The sequence below is a fragment of the Radiomyces spectabilis genome, assembly GCF_025331425.1.
Source record: "Radiomyces spectabilis strain NRRL 2753 chromosome Unknown BYT42scaffold_3, whole genome shotgun sequence".
Lineage (NCBI taxonomy): Eukaryota > Fungi > Mucoromycota > Mucoromycetes > Mucorales > Radiomycetaceae > Radiomyces > Radiomyces spectabilis.
This window is the reverse complement of record NW_026251928.1, coordinates 2,000,507-2,019,811: the sequence shown is the minus strand read 5'-3', so window position 1 is coordinate 2,019,811 and position 19,305 is coordinate 2,000,507. Positions and strand designations below refer to the sequence as shown.

The following is a 19,305-nucleotide window of genomic DNA, read 5'->3' as shown; positions in this document are numbered from 1 at the left end:
TTCAAAACAAAATTGAGCAATGTTGGGACGGGTGAGAGAGTACACAACCGCTTCATTTTATTTAATCTTTTCATAATGGCATCAGCAAGCTGGGAGTATCCCGAGCACAAGCAGTTCGAACGGTATGTCAACTTGGCGTTATACAACGCCTTTTATGATTATGACTTATCCACTAATTTCTCATTGTCACAGTGTCCCCACCTTGGACCAAGTGGATCCTAACGATCGCAAAGGTACGCCCTTCCGAACCGAGGTTCTTTTTATCGTATTCTCCTATACTCACTTTTGCTTCGTTTATTCTCCTTTTAATTAGCCGTTTACGCTGCACGCAACCAAAAGATTCGAGATGACTGGGTCAAGGTCATGGAAGCTCGTATCATCAAGGAAAAGCTCGATGAATGTTACCGAACTGAAGGCGTCAACCACTGTAAATAACACGACCAAACTTGATATACGAACTCCAGCAAACATACTGACGAATATGTTTTTTTTTTTTTTTTTTTTTTTTTTTTTTTTGGTTATTGACGATCCATAGACGAAAGCTGCCGTCATTTGGCTGATTTGTACTTAAGAGCACTCAAAGACAACAAGGTCGAGGGTTTCCGCAAACAGTCGAACAACGCATAAATAAGTAAGTGTTGTATTCTTATTTAAAGCACACTAACTGGATCGTTTGTAACCATTAACTTTTGTTTTGATTAGCCATTTGAAAATTTATAAAACGAAGGACATAGATGGCAGATATCAATAAAGAGTAAACTCGACATCTTGGCTGGTTTATTCATGACGCGACAAAAGGATAAGGGGAAACAAGGCAGAAGAAATGAAGAGATAAAATGACATGATGATAAGAGAGGAAAATCAAACGGATGAGGGAGGAGTCGATTTATTGGCTGAAGAGGGAAAGCGGGAAAATACACGCCATCTATGATGATGCCTACGTGTATCATGCGCTTTCCACCAGTCGATAATGTTCGAGTGAGCAAACCTTCTTGCCGGTCTTTTTCGTTACGTATTTTTTGAGATTGTTGCATGCTTCCACTTCACAACGGGCCTCACCCTTCACTTGGGGTTTTCTATACAAGAAGAAGGATATTATTAGTTGGCCAAGGAAAGGTAACAGCAATTAGGACCATCAGTTTGACTTACGGTTGGTTTCCAAACACTTCTTGAATCGTATGTGACATTGGGATGGAAAGGGAACTGCCTTCTTTGTTGTTCACATAATGGAGTCGAGTTCGATCTTCTTGCTGTTTGGTGCCCGCTGCTTGACCTTCTTTATCTTCACCGTCATCTTTGATCACGCGTTTGCTTTTACTGGCTTGCTTTTTCAAAAGACGATTGATTGTGTCTTCCTGTAAATCCCAAATGGCGAATAAACTACCTGCTGTTATCAAAGAACCAGACCATGTACAAAACCCACCTTATCCTTTTCTGCTCGTTGGATACTTTGATTTTTACGTCGTCTAGCTACTTCTGATCGTCGCAACGCTTCTTCTTCCTCTGTAAGGAGCTTCTTTTTACCGGATTCTGTGACAGCAGATAAAACGACAATAAGTAATTCTATACTTTTCGATCGTTGCTTATGTGTTGATGACTTTACCCATAGGTAGCTCTAGGTAATCTTCCACTGTTTCGTTATTCAATTTGGCTCGTTGACGTTTCGTGAGCGGTCGGTTCTGCACTACTTCGTCCATATTTTCATCGTCGCTGTCAAACATCGCTGCTGTTCAAGTATTAGTTTAACTACGCCTTTACAAGTTCCAACAAATCCTGCACCTACTGCGCTTCCTGGATTTGTTTTTGCGAGATTTGCTAGCTTGCTTTTGAAGAAACACTGGTTCCTCCTCGTCTTCTTCGTCTTCCTCCTCTTCCTCGTCCTCATCCTCTTCGTCTGCCTCTTCTTCTTGTTCTTGTTCTTCCTCGTCGTCTAGTTCGGAATCCATCATGGTCGATCCGTCGTCAAGTTGACCGTAGCTCATTTCTTCGGCTTCTTGATCTTCAACGTCGTCTACAGGTTCTTGATCGTCATCGACGGGTTCTTCATCACTGATACCGAGGTCGTCATCGTCCAATTCATCCAATTCATCGCTTTCAGGATCGCTTAAAATGTCGTCTTCCTCAGAGAGAGGCGAAGGTGAACGAGGCTTGGTTGTTCGTCGACGAGTGGGTCTCATGAGTGGTATTTTTAAGTGGTACACAAAGTTGAACAGGTATGCAATGGCAATTTCGCGCACTTGACTTCAAAGGCGTGACTCGTCATTTTTCCTTGGTCGAAAAGGCTGAGTGAGAAAATTGACCCGATCAGCTTTTTTCTTCGGGCGAAAACATCATATGTCCATCCATGAAAGCTTTGTCGACCGTGGGAGTATACATTATGCTGTTTTAAAGAAGTCTTCCTTCTAACAAGTTCTCATGTACAACAGTGGCGGATAGAGCTACGTTTTTTTACTTTTTATTTTTATTATTTTTGATAAAAGGTGGAGGGCAACGGCAGATGGATCCACGTGATAGCAGCAATGCCAAAAGATAACAGTGACACGCATGGTGCACGAAGATTTTTCAGCGTGATAAACAAATGCAGGCAGAAAAACGCTTCAGGAACCGTGACGCGGCCAATTTCCGTCATTGTAAGGAAACGATGATGTATCATCTGTGTCATATAATAACCAACTGGCACCCTATCAACGTATCGTTGAATGGTTATGATCCAAAATACGCTGGAAAAAAAATAGTGATGTTTTTCGCCTACCATTGATTTGAAACCTGGGAGGAGGGTGGGCATGCTTCGCCAATTTGTTTCGCGACAAAATAGCAAGCCTAAGTTGTTTACGTAAAGAGAGTGGTTGGTGGTACTCTCATCACCAGGTTTTACTTCGCCATAACCGAGCGATTGCCCAAAAATATGTTGGATAAAGGTAGATACAATAGCGTCTTGACGAATGTCACCAGTCAGCCCGTCCTCCTTGTTTGCCCACCGCAATACGACCTTCTTCATGGTATCAGGAATCATGGATGACAACAGCGTCATACTGTCTGGTTTACGGATCTACCTCCCCCAACTTGTCCTTGTCGGTGATGGGATCAAGCGGCAACTTGGCCAACCTACACAAACACAAGAATTCCATATTAGTACTCATGCACGCTCTTGCTTTGCCAATCCAGGTTATTTACAAATCAGAAATGCCTTCGACGACATTGGACTTGGAAGAATCCATGCTGGCCGCCAGCGTCAAAAGATGGAGCTTGGCAGCTTTTGGAGACATGCACTCCTCGTCGATGGCTGTCACTGTGTTCACCGTTGTCACGAAAATCATCGTTCGTGAAATTCGGGGCATCTTCGGGAACGTTGTTAAGCAATGCTTCCGTTTGATGTTTCACCAAGTTCTTCAGCAGTTTCTCCCCAAAAACACCCAATTTGCACATCTGACAATGCAAGAATTTCTTGAATGCTTGATTCCAGTGGCAGAGGTTCGGGAGAAGGTCAGCTCTTTGCTGGTATTCGCGGAACAGAGCAGCGATGTCTTTGCCATCAACCATCGATTTCTCTTGTTCGGTGCTGTTCACTGATTGACTATCGGTCTCCTGATTCAAATCAACTGGGCTCCTCGTTTCTATGGGTCCCAAGCTTGTAGAAGCTCGTTCTTACTGTGTTGCAGCGGATTGGCTCTGAGGCTCAAGGGCATTCGATGACTCTGATACCAGCATCCTGTTGACGGCTTCCGAGCAATTCGATTCGGCAGTTGCCAGAGCATATTTTCGGTTACGTTCTTTCTTGCTTCGACTATAGACAGAGGTCCGTTCCAATCCTTCTTTTTACTGTTGCGTAGAGATGCCTTCGCCAGGCGCGCGCATTACATGCCAGCGGTAGATCAAGCCCAGCAGGAGGCTCCAAAGACAGCACGGGCATTTGCTTCACCACCGTGTCAATCATGATAGCCTGCGGGTAAATGACGGGTCCGGCCTTGAGCCAACGTAGTCACTTCTCCACAGGATACATCGAAAGGATACATCGAAAAAAGTATCTGAAATCATCCGCGCTAACGGAACGCCATTGCCAATCACCGAAAATTTGGCAACAATGGTGTAAAGTAAGGGCCTTTTTGCCACTGACATTCAAAACCGTGTTATGGGTGACGTCCATGTACGCTGTACCGAGTTCATTAATCGATTTGAATAAATAAGTAATCAAACTATGATTCAACTAACCTCAATCTGCCATGTGCTAACAAAGCCAATATGGACCACCCACCATTGACAGCGTCATACTTGAAAAAATGGCCGGTGTTTTCGCCATCAACATAAGCTATTATTACAGCTTCACGTAGACGCGCAGTCTCCTTCAAAGACCTCTGGATGGCATTGTACACATGCATGTGCTCGATGGAAAAAGTTGGCGGGATGAGAGCCCTTATCGTACCCGGTGTGATTTGTATTCGGGGAGGTTGGCGGTTTTATCTTGCGTGTCTTCATGTGCGCAAGATCTCTTTTCGACAAAGCGGCATGCTGGCGCAATAATGCAGTGGTCTCCGCTGTACTCTTTTTTGTTTTCTTGACTAAATGTCGTCGACGGCGCGTAATTTTGGAAGGAAAATGGGGGAGGGGGGAAAGGGAAAGAGAAGCAAAAAGAAACCGGACTTGTAACTGACCATGTTTTGATTGCATGAAACGCATAAGCCGACCCGCGAATTCTTTTTAGCTAAATCCTTTGTGGCCCAACTGCCATATGTGCACAATGCCGATTCTCAAGCTATCAATGATATTGATACTGCTGCTATTCGTCCCGCCCAAGAGTTTGCCGCAGACAATTCTGTCGTAATCACCCCCCGCAAAAAGACATTCCAAGCTTCCCTCAAGGTACAAAGAGGCTCAATGAATTATTTTCATTGTTTCTAATCGTACCTTTGTTGAATCTTTTTCTCCCCTTTTTCTTTCACAGGCTGGACTTGTGGCTACTAAATAGATGGATCGATCGCAGTTGTCATGAATGTATAAATAGTGTTACGAGAAACATAAGATTGCAAAGTGTTGCGTTAAACTTGTTGCCACTTCAGTTACAATAGCAGATGGGTTCTCACCAATATAGTTTAAAAGCCACTTATGCCCATCCCCAAGAATACGACGCTGACCCAATTTTTTATTGGTTAACATAGTGCTGTAGTAAGCAAAAAAGTAAAAAGAAACAATGTATTGAACACGGTTTTTTTTGCACGACATCAAATGCATCATCGGCGACTTTACTTTCAGAAAATGACGGTATAAAGAAGGCACAAATAAAAACTAACTTTAGGAAACGTAACACAAGCAACACTGTATCGGATACAGAGTCCCGAACATGGTAATGACAGAAATGGTGAATTTTTCTTTTCTTTGGTTTCATACAAAAAATACGGCTATATATTTTTTATTACAAGGATGAATGGATGACGGTAGCGGGTATTGAGAATATTTAAATTTGTATTTAGAATTGGTAACCAGTCTGCTGGCTGTAGAGCTTTTCGGCTTCTTCCTTGGCGTGGCTAAAGAAAAAAAGTAGTGGAATGAGCGACCGCAATGAAATGAAACGCGTGATTGCGACAGATGAGTATTAGATAACTTACTGCTTGGCCTTCTCTCTGTCGAACCAGTCCATGCCCTTGGTTTCAATCAAACGATCGACGGCAGCACCGGAGACAGCAGCAAGGAGTTCCTTGGCAGTGCTATGGTCAACTTCTTCACCGTTTTCCTCCTTCTTCTTGTTGATAAGGTGCATGGCTTCATAAGCAGCAGCACCGGCCAACAACTGGTGGGTCCATGAGGACTTGTGTTCTTCAGTGGGGACTTCAACGGCGTTGATGGTGTTGTAGGCTTCTTCGTGGAAAGACATGGTAGAAAGGATAAAAAAATGGATGTACTGATGAGAAATCGTCAAGTCAAAATGGGGTCTTTTTATATCTTTCCCCCCTGGGTCCCTTTCGCTTGTATCTCCATTCTCGTTTGATCGTTCCGTTCTCGGAATCTAGTTTTTGTTTCCCAGCCAACGATCTTCCAGACAACGCTTGGCGGGCCCAGCATTGGCGGTGCAAGTTAAGCTACTTTATTTATCAGCCACATGCATTTTTTGCAACGAACCATCATCCGATTTTGCCTTTTTGAGAGCCGTCTCCGTTGCTGACACGCTTTATTTTAGTCCCGTCCTACACTGTGTCTGTGGTGAACCACTCCACGCCTTTGGCGGAAAAGGAATAGGAACAAACTTTCAGTGACTGGCTTCGTCTCTTAAACTGTATCCCTTCTTGTCATCCATTGGTTAAATCGATAATGAAGTAATTAAACATTGACACGTCATGTACGTTGTACAGTAGCTTGGAAGAAAATCATTTTGTAAAAAATAAAAAAAGTTCATGACCGTGTTCTTTTGATTTCCCGAAAATGAAGCCTGCTCATCGTCCAATAATTATTTTGGCGCTACAGCATGGGAAAGAAAAGAACAAAAAGAAGTCTCGCTGCAGCGGGCATGTATTTGTTTATCATGTTTCGGTTGTTGTTTGCGCATAACAAGGCAGTACCTACGAGACAACGCGTTGCTCGGGTGATCAAACTGATAGTTGGCGCGCCAGTTGTCATCGCAAAAATTATTTTTGAACGCCGAAAGCTTGCATTTGAACCGCTGTGAGCTTTTGCCTGAAAGAGGCAGTATACACAGGGTATCGCGTCCAGGACCCGGGTAAGACGAGTGGGAAATGAACACAGTACTATGACTGTTTCAAAAACAAATCCGTTCGTTAATAGATCGCATGATCGCGTAGTCGGTAGGTACCGTTCCTGAACCAAAATGTCACTATGCAACCCGCAAGCTTATTTTTTTGAGATTCATGTGCGTTTCGATAAATAGGTCTAACTCGATATGATTCTTGCGATTTAACGAGAAGGTCCCATTCCTTTTTTCCGCTCCTACGCCCTCTTGACCTTTCTTTTCTTTCTTTACTGTCTTCTCTGTTCTTTTCTACAGTACGAAACGAAGTGAAGAGAAAAGGTGGGATGTATTGAAAATGGAAGTCCGGGCTGAGTAGCGCGGTCTTTTTTTACGACATAAAAAGAGAATTGATACATTTATGGAATTAATGAGTGGTTTCTATTTTTTCTTAAATAGACCCTTTTGCAACCATTTTGGCACGCCGCCTTGCTTATTACCGGCAGACGATGACAGTATGTGGCCTGAAGAAGTAGAGGAAGCAGAAGCAGCAGTCTTGGTAGGTGAGGAATCGGAGGATAAGGTCGGTGATGGAAGCTCCTGCTGCATGTCTAGATATTGTTGCAACAAGATGGGAGACTCTGGAGTGACACGCGGGTAAAAAAAGAACCAAGGCGCACAGTGTGAATAAAAAAAAAGGAGTGGGAAAATCAACAAACTATTCTCTTTGCAAAAGTGTGTACTAGAGTTTTGTGGATTTTTTGTTTACCTTGCTGTCCGGAAGGCAGTTTTTCAAGCCATACGAACATGACATTGGAGGCAGGTGAAAGGTTTGCTTTGAATAAAGAGATGTCGGGGTCCACGAGCTTGGTGCGTGGCGGAAGACATAGCAAAAATGGTCGTTGAGGTGTTTGAAGTGTAGATCTCACAAAGTCATACAAAGCTGCCACTAAAATCGAGGGGGCGGAATGAAATGAACGAATTATTTTTCATGCTCTTGTTCTCATAGGTTCTGCCTAAGAATAGAATACTTGCCTGGTTCCTTAGACAAAAATGTCGCCTGCAATATTCTTCGGTCAGGGAAGCGAATACGCATGGTAGTTTTGGGGTATTTTTTCATACGTTCTTGCTCTTCAGCATTACGCATCTTTTGTGTTTTCAAGGGACTAGACCACATTTCGCATTCAGCATTCGTCATTCGATAAAAGAACAGCCGTGGAAACCCGCCATCGCCATGTTATGGAATTTCCACTTTACCTATTCTCCAGCTTTTGACGTTGTTCCATTTGAGATTGATACAATTTTTTCAGCTCACTGCTGTCGAGCTTGTAAAACGACTCTGGCATTTCCACTAAATTCGCGCATGCAAGCGCTTTTTTTTTTAGTCATCTGTATGTCACGGCTAAATAATAAAATACAAACGGTACCTGGAGCAGCCGCGTTGGCTGGTAATTCAAAGACCTTAATTTGTCTGTCAACAGCATCCGCAGTGGACGCGATGGATGGAGGGTTAGAGGACGATTCACTGGCCATACTGTAAACGCAGAGAGTGAACACAGGACCAGACCAGCTTACGGCATCCCCACTTTGCGGGGTCCGTAAGAGGCTTAGGCACAGCAACGGAGTCTAAAAATGGGCAAGTTCTCTTTCAGCCGCCATTTCCGTACAGCCCGAGAACCTTTTTACGTGGCCAAATCGCAGACCATGAAAGGACATTAAAAACCAAAAATATTTATAGCTATAGCTTTGTTGTAAAAGTAAAAAAATAAAGGGAAAGATGATGATCAAACGCTTACAGCAAGAAGTGCACTTGGATTCAAAAACTTTATTTCACAAAGACACATGGAGAGTGTCAATCATAACAAACCAGAGAAATGAAAGGTTCCTCAAGTAACAAAGAAGACAAAGCTGTCATTGAACAGATATAGATGATCCAAGCACATATAATAAAATACTTTATCCATGTAAAAGTTCTGCTCCGGCACAGGTCGTTCAAACGACAACTTTCACACCCAAACATCAACATTACCAAAGGCGGATATTTTCTTTGGCATAACATAGACAAACCATTCGAGAACAAGCTCACCATCTTTTGTTGACTATATCATACCGCAAATCATAATCTTTTTGCATCTACAGGATGCGCTTCTTGGCGTCGGAGCTGTGTCACATGGATATTGTAAGCTCACCATTACCATGCTTTAGCCGCAATCCGATTACATCGTTATGACCCTCTTTGTGTAGACAGAATAAACACTGTTCTATTCTGCTGCGAGTTGGTGTACCGACCACATTAGGCAGGCTTAAAATGAGGTTTTTTTTGGTCAAGCGCTGCGACTACTTCGAATGTCATACTGTATAAAGAGGTATAAAGAGGTATAAAGACAGTCTGTGAATTAAAATATCAGGAAACAATGGAAAACTTTGCGTTAAGAGATTTTTTTTTTTTTTTTTAGCAAACAAGAGCTGCATCGCGCTGCTTTAATTATGGAATGTGAGGCGTGCGTGTTTTATGCGCTGATGGATTGTTTTGGACTATCAGATTTGGCAAAAGGAAATGGTTTCGAACCGCTGCCTATTTCTATTTCTATTTCTAAGTGGTTCCCTCTTCTAGCAAGCAAACATGGTCGTTGTTGAAAAAGGCAAATGATTATGCTGCATGTATGAAACAAGTCTCGGTTACCCTGACTGTGACATCCATTTGTAGCTGTTATTGATCAGCTCATCTATTAACGTTGATGCATAAATTTCTCGATAACCTGAAACAGTCTTGAACAGTGAGACTACAAACATCAGGTTTGTACAACTTACCGGCACGGAACCTCATTCACACTTGATTTGATGGATTCAAGTGATTCAAGAAGTAGGGTATCTAGACTGTTCCGTATCACATCCATCGGCTTTGCTTGCTATACTATTGCTCTTCTTCTTTGCTCCCTTTTTCCAGGCCAGCATCATCACAGCAGTAGAAAAGTTGCAGTCGCGTGAAAAATGTTGCCATATGAATCATTGGTATAGCGAGCATGGATCAGACAGGCTTTGACATTTTAATATCAAGTCATGAATGGCAGATAAAAACAAACAGTGTCCAAAAATTTTTTCATTTGCTACAAGAGAATAAAATGAGCAAAGAGAGCAGGAAACCATGACCTTGTATACTTTATTCATGACCTTTGCTTTGAGAGCATTTTCTTACAACATGCGGAGACCTTATCATCCAACACCTCACGAGGGTGAAAAGCAACGTAAGCTTAAGAAAAAAGAAAGAAAGGAACAATACCTCATCAACAAAATATTTTCAAAGGTCTAGCTTCTCGAGAGATAGTATCAGAACACACACCGTTACGTCCGCACTCGGTATCGCATCAGCAATCGAGTCTACTCTGGTCCATTTTGACATGTGCCTTTCTCTTTTTATCCGTGTTTTTCATCGGACGGTTCGTCGTTTTCTGGAGCATGTTGCAACGAAGTAAGTTAAACAACAACATCATCAGGACGCCCGGATTGCACTGACTCATTATTTATAAATTTGCTGCAACGAAACAGACATGCCAATCGAAGAAGCCAGTGAATTAATTAAAGCGATCCCTTCAAGCAACTCTATCCGCGGTTACCTTCATACTTATGCATCAGTACCTCATTTGGGTGGATCTGATAACGATTTCCTTCAAGCGCAGTGGACAAGAGATAAATTTATTGAATATGGTATCGAGAATGCAGTGATTGAAACGTATTATCCTGTGCTCAACGAGCCCTTGGTCCGTCGGCTCGCTATCGTCAGTGGTTCCGACGAGTTACTATACGAAGCTTCACTCAAAGAAAAACCTTTACCGGGCGAAGATGAAAGAGACGATGCTGTTCCCACATTTCATGGTAAAGTTATTTCTTTTTCTCATTCTTGGTAGCCCGATTGGATACGGTGATGTCTCAACTTTTTTTTTTTTTTTCACATGACAACTTTCTATGTTGATTATTCCAGCATATTCTGGAAGCGGCAATGTCACCGCCCCGGTTGTATACGTTAATTACGGTCAGAAAAGTGATTTTGAATTTCTGCTGTCTCAAGGCATCCCCGTCCAAGGCACCATTGCTCTGATGCGAGCTGGCGTGGTTTCCCATGGATTAAAAGTCCGTCTTGCGGAGACATACCAGTGTGTCGGCGCTCTGATCTACACCGATCCACTTGATGATGGTCCGATTAATAAGTTCAAGGACGACGATCTACCTGATGCGTCATATCCCAAAGGCCCATGGTACGTACATATCCTACGCAAAGATGCATGTGTTTCTTATGATTTACATTTCTTTTTTATATTTTTCAGGCGATCCGCTTCTTCGGTTGAAAGAAGTACGGTGCAGTTCACTCCGTTCTTGATGGGCGATGTCACCACACCTGGATATGGTGCCATTTCACAAAACACGACTCGTCGTTCGGTGAACGAATCGTCTCCAGTGGTGCCCACAATTCCTTCTCTTCCTATCTCGTGGCAAGACGCGTATCCGCTGCTCAAGGCTACGGAATCACTGGGTGTTCAACCAGAGCAAGGCTGGGCAGGCGGTCTTGACAATGTCAGTTATTTCAGCGGTCCAAGCGAAGCTTTGATTAATTTGGTGAACATCAACAACTATCAAATCAAACCGATCTGGAATGTGATTGGCCGCATTGAGGGTATTGAAGAGCCTGACCAGGTTGTCATCCTAGGTAAGAAGTTGAAGCCAAGACTTGCACGAAACGTTATCTGATTCAACGCTGACTCATATTTCTGATTTGATTCAAAAAAAGGCAATCATCGTGACGCTTGGGGATACGGAGCCACCCACTCATCATCGGGATCGGCGGTTATGGTAAATGAAAAAGCACATGCTTCATCTTGGCAACTCCAAGAATAGAATTGAAGATCATTGTTACTCATGATGTTATTGTTTTCCTTTCTTTTTATGTGATGTGATGCCCAGATGGAATTAGTCCGCACGCTCGGAGTTTTATCCAAGCGCGGATGGCATCCACGACGCACCATTGTGATTGCTTCTTGGGATGCCAAGGAATATGGCTCGGTCGGTGCAACGGAATGGGCAGAGAATCATCAATCTTGGCTTGACGAACAAGCGATCGCCTATCTAAATGTGGATATGGCTGTCAGCGGATCTCACTTTTCGGCCCAAGCGTCCCCGTTGTTGCACCGTTTGCTCTACGAAGTGACACGTTCGGTTATTGATCCTCGAACCAGCCAATCTGTGTATGACTCTTGGCAGAAACGGTGTCCCGCGGTGGATGGATCGGCGTTCCCCGTCATTGATCTTTTGCATGATCCCTCGGACACGGTTCCCTTTTTTTATCATCTTGGTGTGCCAAGCATGTCATTGCATTTCAAAGGCAGTTACGGTGTACGCGGAAGCAATTACGACAAGTAAGTTTAATTTTTTTTTTTTTGCAGACTTTTTTACATACCGGGGAAATATGTATATGGCATGAAGATGAGACAAAGCAAAAAAGGAGTAAAAAAGAGTCATTTTGTCACAAAGCGTGAAAGAAGGATGTAGGTGTGGTTTGTGGTGACGCCATTTTTCTATTTTTTTCTAGTATCTATTGGATGGAAACTTTTGGCGATCCGACATTTGAGTATCACCAGACGATGGTGAGACTTTGGGGACTGGTGGCATTGCATCTTGCAAACGATATTGTCTTACCGATGTATCCGCTGGACTACGCCAATGCTTTGACGAGATACGTGGATTCAATTAGCGACCAGGAGCAAGGCTATCTATCGTTTCCCTCGTTAACTTCTTCCATTCATGCACTGCGTCGCACTTGCGTCCGATTGGACAAGAAAATGATGTCGTGGAAAAAAGATGTCCATATAAAGAAACATCATGGACAAAAGTTGATGAAACAAATCCTTCGAACAAATGGACATATTGCCCAGTTGGAGAGAATCTTCCTGGATCCGGTGGGTTTACCTCAACGCCAGTGGTACAAGCATGTTTTGTACGCTCCTGATGTGTGGACCGGTACGACGGCGAAAATTTTACCGCTGATCACAGAAACTCTGGAAGAAGACGGGAGCCCAAATCTCATCCGAGAAGCGGAACAGAGAACCGCCAGCTTGATTATTGAAGCACGAGAATTATTGCGGGGAAGATTTGATGACACAATGGATGATGATTTCGACATGGATGAATAACAAGCCAAAAAATTAACCATCGTGATCACGAATGTACCTTTTTTGGGTTCTTCTTGGAAAAGAAAAGAACAAATAAATAAAACCAGAAACTTCCACAGTTCTTAAAAAGAAGTACTTTCTTTCATTTCTATGATTGGTGAAAATAAAGGGTGACAAATTATTTTTAGTAGTGCGATGACCTATCGTTATTTTCCCCATATTTGCCGGTATTCCTGGAGAAGAGCAAAAAAAAAAAAAAAACCGAGTCGTCTTCTCACACAATGCAACCGATGGCGGTGATTTAAACAGGCCAATCATTGGTTAGCAATGCCAAAGGTACCTCATCATTATTTTTTTTTTTAATGGGGTGCATCAATGTTCATTTTTTTTTTTCTTCTTTTTGTTTCCTGATCTCTATTCAGACTTGTTATGATTAAATACACCTACGACGAGCACGGATTTGCATTTTACTATTTCATTCTCTCGACTCTCTTACTCTGCTTGGTGCCTGCTACAATCATCGCGCTTTCCGATGCGTGGAAGAACAAACAACGTATGTATAATGTCATCATCCAATGTGTATCGTCGCTGTTTTACGTAAACATTCACATATCTCTCTCTTTCTTTTTTGTAATAGAGCCGCCCATTGAACATCACAGCTGCGCATGCCGACTGTGTCAGCAGTTTCGAAGCAACCACGACGATTATAATTCTGCGATTAAGAAAGTCCTTCATCCAAAGTAAGCTTTATATATATATATTTTTTTTTGTTTTTTTTACACCATGTCGCAACAATGTCGATATTATTTTACCTTGATATTACTGCACCGATTTGCTATGATTTGGCTTTCCACTTCATCGCCTTCCCCCTTTTTTTTCTTGTACCATGTGCGTTTTTGGAAACGCTTTTGTTGCAAACAGCTAATCGCGGGCATGCCACTGCCCATATAGAAAAATCTTTTTGGTGATGGGCTGGATCGTGGTAGGTTTACTCTTACATCAGGTGTCACATGCGGATGCTTCTCATGGCATTTGGAACCCTTACGAGATTCTCGGTATTCACGAGGTAAGCCATTGAAACGAGCATTGGAGTGGTTGCACGGCCAAAATGAAGTTTGACCCAATGGCTGAATACAAAATCCAAATCATAGGACACGCCCATGGTCGATATCAAGCATTTGTACAAAAAGTTGAGCTTAACATATCATCCCGATAAAGCACAGCCTGGATCGGCGGAAGAGCACAAGAAACGTTTCATGGATATCACGGCTGCTTATAAAGTGTATGGACATTCCCAAGCTGAACAAGTGTTACGATCAGCTGTCATACTCAAATTCGGTTTTGTTTTTTCTGAATTCTAATAGTTTAACAGATCATCATACACGAAAAAATTATGAAACTTATGGCCATCCTGATGGACCGCGCCCGTTCTCTATGGGAATTGCGCTGCCAAAAATCCTCGTGGAAGGAAGCAATCGCACGATTGTTCTCGGTTTATATGGCTTGGTATTTGGACTTGGCCTACCTCTTTGCATTGTAAGTCTTTTCACATTGGGATTAGCCAACAAAGTTTATTTTAACTAAATATGGTAATTGTTCCTTTCGATTTCCGCTTCTTCGTTAGATACGTTGGTGGTTCCAATCACGTCGTTTGACCAAAGATAAGATTCTTCATGTGACCATGTCCATGTTTGTGAAAGAACTGAAGGAGGATATGGATCTCAAAGGTAACACAAAACAACCTATTTCTTCTCCAGTCGATGCTCATTTTGCCTTCACGGGGAATACGATCGTCGTTGTATGATACAGCTATTCTTGAGATCATTTTTGCAGCCAAGGAATTTGAAGAAACGGTCCATATTGAATCGCAGCACGAACTTGAAATATTGGAAATGATCGACACGCAAATCGCGGAGCAATTGGATCATCGATCTGCGGAGAAGTATTCCAAAGACACTGAGGTAAGACAAAATCGTAGCATTAGCAACCTTCGCCAAGCCCATCTATTAACTGAGCTCCAAATATTGCCAAAGAATGAATCACCATCCCATCGAAAAGCACGCACACTACTTTATGCTTATTTGCTTCGACTGGATTTCAATCAACTGGAAGCCTCGGACTATCGAACCATCAGAAAAGGTAATGTGAACCATCCAGGTCAAGAATGGTTGATAGAAAACTTGAAATAAAGCCAACGACAACTTTGTGGGTCAAATGTACTGATGGATCGGTTTATAATTGGATAAACAAAAACAAAAAAGATCAACGTGAAGTGGTGAAAAAAACCATTCATTTACTGCGAGGACTATCCGAGATTGCCAAAACCAAGCAATGGCTTAAAATCATGGTCCACCTGATGGAAATGAAACAGTATCTGATCCAGGCCATCTATCCCGGTGAACCACCCATTTTACAACTGCCCCATATTACGGCACATATGCTATCACGTTATCAGCTTATTCGGAACGAGCACATCACCACAATCCAGCAGTTTTTAGGTTTGTCCGAATCGGATCGTCAACTGTTCTTGGAACCACTGACAGAACATGAGCGTGAGGATGCCATGCATGTTGCAGAAACCATCCCCAAGTTATGTGTGAGCAAGGCCGCCTTTAAAGGTATCATCTCATCTAACCACGTTGGAAATATGGTTTTCTATTGTTCAATATTGTCTTTGCTAATCGAATGATAAACTGTATGTAGTATCTGGAGAAGACGTTATTGCCGCTGGATCAATCATTCACCTGATTCTTCAACTCAGGAAGGGTCAATTCGTAGGTATTGACCCTGTAGCCAAGGCAGTGGTAGAAGAAAAGGCAGTTGAACCGAGTGAGGAAAACAGTGATGAGGAAGAAATGCTGGATATTATTGAAGTATCAAAGAAGATCCCCACTTCAAAACTTCCTTACGGTCATTCCCCCTATTGCCCAATCGTAAGTGAAATAGAGATACAATTCCATTGTGATAATGAGTGGTCCCATCTCACGTATGACGGTAGGACAAGAAACCCAAATGGTGGGTATTCCTTGGCGATCCAAAAGTGGATCGCATGTTGGTTCATCCTCGTATCTTGACGGATATTTCAGACGTGGAAAAGATCAGTATCCCTTTCGCTGGTCCTCCTCATCCAGGCACTTATACTTTTTCATTTTTCTTAAAATCGGATACCTATTGCGGTATGGACATCATTCAAGACATTAAGCTGACAGTACGTGATCCGAATGAAACAGAAGATGATAAAAATGAAAAGCTCTCCGAACGTCGTCCTTCAGTGACCGAAAGAAAACCAGCATCTCTTGAAGATTTAGGATAAAATAGATTCACCCACGTTCATTTACTGTTAACCGTAATAAAAAAATTCATTATACCATCAGGGCTGTCTCAGTGAGACTGTCTATCTTATGTACAAAATGGAATGAATGGGTTATCAGTAGTCTACCTTTTTTTTGAAAATCTATAATCTCAAGAAAAAAGAACGCAGTTACTTCTTCTTATTGCCCGTCACTACATATCAGATACAAGTTAGAAAAGGTCATTCTTTCTTATCCATATGACGGAATGATGAATGAGAACTTACCATTGAACTATTGGAAAAATATACGAGCGAGATAAAGAACGAATGAAAATCAGAGCTCAATAACTGCGTTTGTGGCAACCTAAGAGAAAAAAAAAAATACTTGCCTTGAAATGCATGATATCGCCGTCTTCCACGGTATAGTCTTTTCCTTTTTGCATGTATTTTCCAGCAGCTCGAACAGCCGCTTCTGTACCCAGTTGTCGCAGATCACCCATTTTCATCACTTCAGCCGAGATGAACCCACGCTCAAAATCGGAACTAGGAAAGCAAACAAAAGAGTGAGCATGTCAATACCGAAACTCTTTTGAATTGAAAAAGTTACTGTATAACACCAGCGGCTTGCGGTGCTTTGGTGGTTTCCTATAGAAATATCAGTTTCGCATCCTCTATGCGTTTAATGCCATGATTAAAAATTTGTAATTACCCGCACTGTCCACGCGCGCACTTCTTGTTCACCGCAGGTAAAGTAATGGATCAAATGCAAGCCTTTGTATCCTCCCAAAATCACGCGGGGAAGTTGCGATGCTACACCTGTTTGTGCCAGATAATCTGCACCTTCCTCGGCAGCCTATACAAAGCCAAAAAAAAAAAAGATAAATATAAACTGGGTGAGCCTCTCTCTGATCCAACGTCTGCTGTATCGCTATGATGCAATAGTCCCTCTCGTCCTTTTCTTCCATTTCCCTTCTTCTACCCGTGCGTGCCGTCGTACATACCTTGGCTTCAAAGGCAACGGAAAGGGGGATGATGAGATCGTTGGGGTTATGGTTTTCCACCCATTGCTGGATTTCAGATAGCCTTTACAAGCGCGATGAGTATTCAGGTATAAGCATCATTGGTATGCAATATAATATACCATGGACCGTTACTGCCACTAACGTAAGCGTCTTCGCTAATATTACAAAGATAGACCATGGGTTTAGCGGTCAGTAAATGTAATGAATTGATAACGTGAGCTTCCGGAGCAGTCCACTCGAGATTGCGCACATCCTTTCCTTGGGCAAGGTGCTCAGCAGCCTTTTCCACTACGGCCTAGAGAACACAGATAGTTTGAATATTTGCGAAATGTGAATCATGCATTAAAAAAAATTACCAATTCTTCCTTCTTTGACATGACTCCCTGCGCCTGTTTAGCATTGGGAAATTTGGCAGCGCGACCCAAATCAGTAATATAGCGTTCCAAAGTTTCCTCGTCTTTGAGACGAAGTTCATCGTGAATAATTTCCAAATCTCGGATAGGATCGACAGTATCTTCGACGTGGGTGACATCGTCATTCTCAAAAGCGCGCACAAGATGGTAGATGCCATCGACCGAAGCAACATTGGATAAAAACGCATTGCCCAAACCAGCACCTTGAGCTGCGCCTCGAACAAGGCCAGCAATATCCAGGATTGTCAACTACAAGATGGAAAATCAGATCGCTCGAGCCGAAGAAAATAAAAAAGGTACCCGAGACGGCTCGACATATTCTCAAACCCTAATACGTACATGGGCAGGAGTCACTTTTTTGGGTCGATAAAGGTCGCAAAGCCAGGTGAAACGATCGTCAGGCACCTCCACTCGGGCTTCAGAAGGATCTATAAATGAAGATCAAAGCATCAATGAAGCGGGGATCTGCCAATGAAAGTCGACCGATGCTTCGTCTTACCAATGGTGCAAAATGGGTAATTCTCGGCAGGAACGCTACTGCTCGTCATGACATTGAAGAGTGATGATTTTCCAATGTTTGGCATTCCTACCACGCCCATTTTTAAATTGTTGGAGGGTCGCCCGAGAATAACGTTTTCAAGAACATCGTCTTTTTTCGCCGCTTTTTTGGCTTTCTTCGCTTGCAGTGAAGCTGAAACGGAGAAGCAAGCTTTGGAGGACCGATGCAACAAAGCAATGCTTGGTCGAACCACGGTTGTCGACGTAAACCACATTGCTGTACCTTTTTTTGCCCTGGACGATCAAATGATCGATACCGAAAATCTTTTTTTGGTCGTCTATCCATGGCAAACTACTTCGGAGATCCAATCCATCCCAAATTCAATTGGTCACGTGGAGTCCCAGCGCAGGCTTTGCATACGATATAAAAAACGATTCACGATAATCCCCTTATTGACAATGAAGCATTTCTTTGCTTTTGCTTATAGAGTTCTTGAAATAAAGAGTGAGATCGCAGAAACATATGATTCTGTAGGATTCGATGGTGCGAATGTTTGAATATGCTGTGAACCTACTATGCAGGTCTCATATTATGATTCTGAAAAACCTAATCAACCGTGTCTATCATCAATTAAACGAATAGACTTGGATTGGATGGGAAGTCTTCATCAGAGCTTCCCGCCGTCCAGAAAGTCGTTTGAGTACTACAAACGACCTTGCCGATTTTTCCTCAGTTGCTTGCATCCAATGAACGAAATAAACAGTAGCTCCATCCACTGTAATGTTTTCTATTGTGCAAGCCAAAGACGGATCTGTTTCTATGTACGCATCAATCCGTTTATATGAAAGTATAACATCTTGCAGAAAAAATCATCATTGCCAAGCTCAGATAGAGTAATGACAAAAAAAAGGCGTCATACAAGATACAATTACTCTGTTTGCAATTTCCTTTGATAGTGATGATGTTCAAACCTCTTATGAAGCTGCGATAGGATACGAGTGAAATATTGGTTGGAGCAGTAAAAAAATGCACTCGCAACAGGGTATCATAGGATTACTCTTATCATTGGCTGATGCAGTCTGAAAAGCTGTATTTGATAGTGTCATAAATATGAAAGTGACACCGACGATGGTGGGTTGTGGCCACAAGGATACAAGGCACAAAAAGATGGGAAGAGAAGTCTATTTTTGGAAATTGTGCTGCGAAAAGAGAATACGAAGACTGATTGGGGGAGGAGAAGGGAAA

General features: G+C 42.5%; 8 protein-coding genes across 8 annotated transcripts; 3 read left to right on the top strand and 5 right to left on the bottom strand.

Moving 5' to 3' along the window:
- The first annotated feature begins 42 nt into the window (after positions 1–42).
- On the top strand, positions 43–758 carry BYT42DRAFT_560964 (uncharacterized protein). Its single transcript, XM_051567297.1, has 4 exons — positions 43–122; positions 193–233; positions 314–427; positions 536–758. Exons 1-4 carry the CDS (start codon positions 76–78, stop codon positions 625–627), a joined length of 294 nt encoding a protein of 97 aa, XP_051426515.1. The 5' UTR covers positions 43–75; the 3' UTR covers positions 628–758.
- A 188-nt stretch (positions 759–946) lies between these two features.
- On the bottom strand, positions 947–1,697 carry BYT42DRAFT_491517 (PAPA-1-like conserved region-domain-containing protein; the record flags this gene model as incomplete). The annotated part of the gene is made up of 4 exons (XM_051564086.1): positions 947–1,076; positions 1,150–1,355; positions 1,424–1,530; positions 1,604–1,697. The coding sequence occupies 4 exons, from the start codon at positions 1,695–1,697 to the stop codon at positions 947–949; spliced, it is 537 nt and encodes a 178-aa protein (XP_051426514.1).
- Positions 1,698–3,041: 1,344 nt separating this feature from the next.
- On the bottom strand, positions 3,042–3,855 carry BYT42DRAFT_611715 (uncharacterized protein; the record flags this gene model as incomplete). Its single annotated transcript, XM_051571545.1, has 5 exons — positions 3,042–3,105; positions 3,175–3,253; positions 3,300–3,574; positions 3,650–3,784; positions 3,821–3,855. The coding sequence occupies 5 exons, from the start codon at positions 3,853–3,855 to the stop codon at positions 3,042–3,044; spliced, it is 588 nt and encodes a 195-aa protein (XP_051426513.1).
- A 1,302-nt stretch (positions 3,856–5,157) lies between these two features.
- Positions 5,158–5,889, bottom strand: BYT42DRAFT_560960 (uncharacterized protein). The gene is made up of 2 exons (XM_051567296.1): positions 5,601–5,889; positions 5,158–5,519 (listed from the first exon to the last, which is right to left on the bottom strand). The coding sequence occupies exons 1-2, from the start codon at positions 5,864–5,866 to the stop codon at positions 5,462–5,464; spliced, it is 324 nt and encodes a 107-aa protein (XP_051426512.1). The 5' UTR covers positions 5,867–5,889; the 3' UTR covers positions 5,158–5,461.
- Positions 5,890–7,676: 1,787 nt separating this feature from the next.
- On the bottom strand, positions 7,677–8,206 carry BYT42DRAFT_491752 (uncharacterized protein; the record flags this gene model as incomplete). Its single annotated transcript, XM_051564102.1, has 3 exons — positions 7,677–7,839; positions 7,931–8,024; positions 8,101–8,206. 3 exons carry the CDS (start codon positions 8,204–8,206, stop codon positions 7,677–7,679), a joined length of 363 nt encoding a protein of 120 aa, XP_051426511.1.
- A 1,779-nt stretch (positions 8,207–9,985) lies between these two features.
- BYT42DRAFT_244010 (uncharacterized protein) lies at positions 9,986–13,058 on the top strand. The gene is made up of 7 exons (XM_051562682.1): positions 9,986–10,142; positions 10,220–10,546; positions 10,653–10,926; positions 10,996–11,375; positions 11,457–11,518; positions 11,630–12,081; positions 12,255–13,058. Exons 1-7 carry the CDS (start codon positions 10,130–10,132, stop codon positions 12,853–12,855), a joined length of 2,109 nt encoding a protein of 702 aa, XP_051426510.1. The 5' UTR covers positions 9,986–10,129; the 3' UTR covers positions 12,856–13,058.
- Positions 13,059–13,246: 188 nt separating this feature from the next.
- On the top strand, positions 13,247–16,183 carry BYT42DRAFT_511229 (Sec63 Brl domain-containing protein). The gene is made up of 11 exons (XM_051565153.1): positions 13,247–13,387; positions 13,472–13,574; positions 13,786–13,900; positions 13,986–14,116; positions 14,199–14,370; positions 14,459–14,561; positions 14,644–14,795; positions 14,868–14,973; positions 15,096–15,452; positions 15,538–15,767; positions 15,833–16,183. The coding sequence occupies exons 1-11, from the start codon at positions 13,264–13,266 to the stop codon at positions 16,145–16,147; spliced, it is 1,908 nt and encodes a 635-aa protein (XP_051426509.1). The 5' UTR covers positions 13,247–13,263; the 3' UTR covers positions 16,148–16,183.
- Positions 16,184–16,467: 284 nt separating this feature from the next.
- On the bottom strand, positions 16,468–18,145 carry BYT42DRAFT_490853 (GTP-binding protein YchF; the record flags this gene model as incomplete). The annotated part of the gene is made up of 8 exons (XM_051564032.1): positions 16,468–16,669; positions 16,734–16,771; positions 16,836–16,979; positions 17,128–17,209; positions 17,268–17,443; positions 17,505–17,810; positions 17,901–17,989; positions 18,061–18,145. The coding sequence occupies 8 exons, from the start codon at positions 18,143–18,145 to the stop codon at positions 16,468–16,470; spliced, it is 1,122 nt and encodes a 373-aa protein (XP_051426508.1).
- Between the last annotated feature and the right edge of the window lie 1,160 nt (positions 18,146–19,305).

Excerpts from the sequence above, each read along its gene's own strand:
- BYT42DRAFT_244010 (XM_051562682.1), top strand. Across the intron at positions 10,547-10,652 it reads TGCTGTTCCCACATTTCATG|CATATTCTGGAAGCGGCAAT; the intron begins GTAAAGTTATTT and ends TGATTATTCCAG. Across the intron at positions 10,927-10,995 it reads TCATATCCCAAAGGCCCATG|GCGATCCGCTTCTTCGGTTG; the intron begins GTACGTACATAT and ends TATATTTTTCAG.
- BYT42DRAFT_560964 (XM_051567297.1), top strand. The coding sequence starts at position 76 with ATGGCATCAGCAAGCTGGGAGTATCCCGAGCACAAGCAGTTCGAACG. Across the intron at positions 234-313 it reads GGATCCTAACGATCGCAAAG|CCGTTTACGCTGCACGCAAC; the intron begins GTACGCCCTTCC and ends CCTTTTAATTAG. Across the intron at positions 428-535 it reads AACTGAAGGCGTCAACCACT|ACGAAAGCTGCCGTCATTTG; the intron begins GTAAATAACACG and ends GACGATCCATAG.
- BYT42DRAFT_511229 (XM_051565153.1), top strand. The coding sequence starts at position 13,264 with ATGATTAAATACACCTACGACGAGCACGGATTTGCATTTTACTATTTC. Across the intron at positions 14,117-14,198 it reads ATCACGGCTGCTTATAAAGT|TTTAACAGATCATCATACAC; the intron begins GTATGGACATTC and ends GAATTCTAATAG. Across the intron at positions 15,453-15,537 it reads GAGCAAGGCCGCCTTTAAAG|TATCTGGAGAAGACGTTATT; the intron begins GTATCATCTCAT and ends AACTGTATGTAG.
- BYT42DRAFT_560960 (XM_051567296.1), bottom strand. The coding sequence starts at position 5,866 with ATGTCTTTCCACGAAGAAGCCTACAACACCATCAACGCCGTTGAAGTC. Across the intron at positions 5,520-5,600 it reads GACAGAGAGAAGGCCAAGCA|CCACGCCAAGGAAGAAGCCG; the intron begins GTAAGTTATCTA and ends TTTTTTCTTTAG.